General features: G+C 33.4%; 1 protein-coding gene across 1 annotated transcript; it reads left to right on the top strand.

The window, feature by feature from the left end:
- Positions 1–328: 328 nt before the first annotated feature.
- Positions 329–2281, top strand: LOC142607676 (putative glutamine amidotransferase GAT1_2.1). Its single transcript, XM_075779259.1, has 4 exons — positions 329–416; positions 898–1631; positions 1746–1856; positions 2033–2281. The coding sequence occupies exons 1-4, from the start codon at positions 335–337 to the stop codon at positions 2279–2281; spliced, it is 1176 nt and encodes a 391-aa protein (XP_075635374.1). The 5' UTR covers positions 329–334.
- Positions 2282–3848: the final 1567 nt, after the last annotated feature.

Raw genomic sequence — 3848 nt, 5'->3', positions numbered from 1 at the left:
TGGACCTTCGTATCAAAAAAAAATGTAGTAGTTAAGGCTGTGTGGTGTTTTGCTAAACAGGCAATTAACAGACCTTTGTATAAAAAATAAAAATAAAAATAAAAAAATAAAAAATGTCACTCCCTATTATCACTAACAAGGAAACAAAATCCATGCCATGAATGTGAGACAAACTAATATATGTAATCCTCATGAATTGCTCTATTTCTATATATGGGGATATTGGCATTACTTATGGATTATCTTTGGAAGATTGTAATCACTCCCATCCTCTTCACCTCTCTTTGGAAGCTTTTCAAAGTTTCAGGCAGCTCTCATTCAACTTTGATAATCTATGGACATATCAATGATTCTACCAAGGGTTCTCATTGTGTCTCGGCGAACTGTTCGCAAGAAAAAGTTTGTTGATTTTGTGGGTTCGTTCTCTCTCACTAAACTCACTATCTGTTTCTTTCTTTCTTGTTGTTTTTGGTCTTAATTAGCTGACAGATCTAAAACCAACATACACATGTTCTCCTAAAGAAAATGTCTTTATCAATGTGCACATTTGGTGTGGTGTTTACTCTACAAATATAAATGTTATGAGATATGAGGAGCAAAGGTCGGGGTTCAAGTCTCCAAAAGAAAGCTTCATACATATATATATACTTAGATTAAACTAAAGTAGAATTTCTACCTTGAATAAAAAATTTAAAAAAAAAATAAAAAACCCTTGAAAAAATTAACCAAGAAGAAAAATGTTTCAAAACTTGATTTTTTTTTGGTCTATGGGTGGATTTCTTTTTTATTTTTATCCTCCATATGTTTGTTACATAGAATGTACCATGTCTTAGGATCATTCAAATACGCTTTTTTTCCTGTTGACATATATATAACTGTTTTGCAATATATGAACAGGCGAATACCATCTAGATCTCATTGTAAGATATGGTGCAGTGCCTGTGATTATCCCAAGAGTCAGTGGAGTCCACATGCTACTTGAAAGCTTTGAACCTATACATGGAGTTCTTCTTTGTGAAGGAGAAGATATTGATCCATCCCTTTATGATGCAGAATTGACTGGTATTTCCCCTGAGGAACTTGAAGAAATTAGGAAACTACACGCAAGTGATACTGCCATTGATAGAGAGAAAGACTCCATTGAACTAAGACTCGCAAAGCTGTGCCTCAAGAGAAATATACCATACTTGGGAATATGTAGGGGGTCACAAGTCCTCAATGTGGCATGTGGGGGTACCCTTTATCAAGATTTAGAGAAAGAGCTATCAAAGATATGTACTGATGGGAGTGAAAGAGTGAGTCATTTGAACTATGAAGATTATGATGGGCATCGCCACGCGGTGAGGGTTGTGGAGGATACCCCTTTGCATCACTGGTTTGAGGATTCTTTAGAAGATGAAAAAATGGAAATCATGGTGAATAGTTATCACCATCAAGGTGTTAAGAGATTAGCTCAGCGATTTGTTCCCATGGCTTTTGCTCCAGACGGCTTGGTTGAAGGATTTTATGACCCCGATGCTTATAATCCCAAAGAGGGCAAGTTCATCATGGGTCTTCAATTTCATCCAGAGCGAATGCGACATCCAAGTTCTGATAATTTTGATTATCCAGGATGCTCATCTGCATATCAGGTATGCAGTCACTCTTATGTTACATTGTATTTTACTACTTGTATGTATTGCAATGGTTTCTATTGCCTTCTATCAAACATCAGAAAGGAATATATAACACTGCTTGTCATGTAGGAATTTGTGAAAGCAGTGATTGCTCATGAGAAGAAGCTTAATTGCTCAGCATATGTGCCAAAGGCTCCAAAGCTCAATCAGGAATTGATAGCTGGATCTGAGTTTCTTGAGGTTAGCCAAAGATGTTTTTGATGCCATATTTGATTTCAAGAGGAACTATATCTAGTAAACTATTCCAGAAAACCGCACTACCATCTGTATAACATTTCACTAACTAGATATGTTGGCTTCAATGCTTGAATTAAGTTGATATATTTGTAATAGTTACGTATGTTGCTTGTGTACAGGCGAACACAGCATTGAGTTTGCAGCAAGAGAATAGGCTAAAGCAGATGGGTGCAACAGTGAGGAATTCATCGATGTACCTTGAGAGACTGATGAAGAATGAGGAAAGGGAAAGAGTTGCAAGGATCATAATGGAGAAGATGTCAATAGAACAGTTATCTGATTTAATGTCATTGTACCAAATGATGGGCCGAAAATGTTCAGAGGAGTTAGAGAAAAAGCTTCAAGACCTAATGAAAGAAGAAAACTGAACTTCAATTTGAATTGGTTTAATGAGGATATGCTTGTAAAAAGATCCATCTGCTAAATAAATTTATTTTAAGGCTTAATTTTATCATAAAAAAATTTGGGGGTGATGTTTCGTTAGCCATTACCACGGTTATTGAAGGTACTCAATTCGGAGGAATATGCTTTACAAATTACAAATTAAGAATGTTCAAGAGTATTAAAGCAAATGTATCATCACCATAGAATTGAAATCTGTTTCACACAAATAGAGGACTAAATTCCACTTAATTCAAACCAATCTAAAAACAGCCTTACTGACTTTATGTGGAGCTGGGCTGCTGAGGAGACAAAGTAAATTCAGAGGATTCAAGCTATATATATATATATATACTCATACAAGGTGCCCATTATGAAATAACTTTATGTCAATAAAGTCAATTTTTTGTTAGAATTTTGATTTAAACTTCAATATCTCCGTTGGAAACACATGTACCAACCAATTGAACTAAGCATTTGCCAAATATTGAAAGGGAATTTTTAATCAATGCCCTTAGGGTAGGCATTGGTTTAAGATCTATTTTTAGAAACATTTTATTGAAAAAATAACAAAACAATTAATGTTATTAACAGTTTTTTATATTTCCCATGAAAATTGTGTCAAAACTTTCCTATTATAATTTATTAATAATTACTCTAAAGGTATTTGTTAACATGACCCATATTAAAAACACAAATTTGGAATCCAAAAGAAAGAGACCATAGAAAGATGTACTTCTACATACCCAAACACTCGCACCCAAAACTATACACTTTATTTGGAACAAACAACGCGACGCCAAAAAATAGAGCTCCTTGCTAGGGAGAAGGGAACAGGTGGAAACTATAGTACTTTGGCAGGGTATAATGGAATAGAAAGAAAATGATTTTTAAAGAAATATTTTTGTTTATTAAGGAAAAAATTAGAACTAATATAAGGCACATTTTTTAATAAGTATAAAATTGAGAAAAATAAAAGGGAATGAAACATATTTTATAGAATTTTTTATATAAAATTACCACAATACTTTTTTTGCCCTTGCAGAGTATCTCCAAAGGTGTAGCTAAACCCAAAATTATTTCTATAATAGAGACTGAAACCTAAAAAAAAGTCTCCAGTGAATTCTTTAAATCCCAATTTTTTTTTGGCTTTTGAATAATAGCCCATCAACTCTAATGGGCTACTGTACATTAGCAATTGGATTTTTTTGATTAAAAAAATCATATAAGCTACTATTATATCAATTCTTTCTATTTCCTCCTCTCTTCTTCGTTTATCTGTCTAACACAATCAAAACACAGACACAATCTAAAATCAGAATAGAAACAACAGATCAAGAACAAGAAAAATACAAATTTAATTAGAACTACAAATCTAAAATCAAAACAAAAACAACAGATCAAGAACATGAAAGCCTATCGAAACTCCATTGTAACAACAAAGTGAATCAGAACAAGAAAAAAAAAAAAAAAAAAAAGATAGACAAAGGCCATGTCGACTGTGTGTGTGTGAAGTGAGCTGAAGAGGAAAGAAAATAGAAGTTGAAATAAAAG

Source organism: Castanea sativa, chromosome 8, assembly GCF_040712315.1.
Source record: "Castanea sativa cultivar Marrone di Chiusa Pesio chromosome 8, ASM4071231v1".
Classification (NCBI taxonomy): domain Eukaryota; kingdom Viridiplantae; phylum Streptophyta; class Magnoliopsida; order Fagales; family Fagaceae; genus Castanea; species Castanea sativa.
The sequence above is the reverse complement of the archived record's forward strand: the minus strand, read 5'-3'. Positions and strand labels throughout refer to the sequence as shown.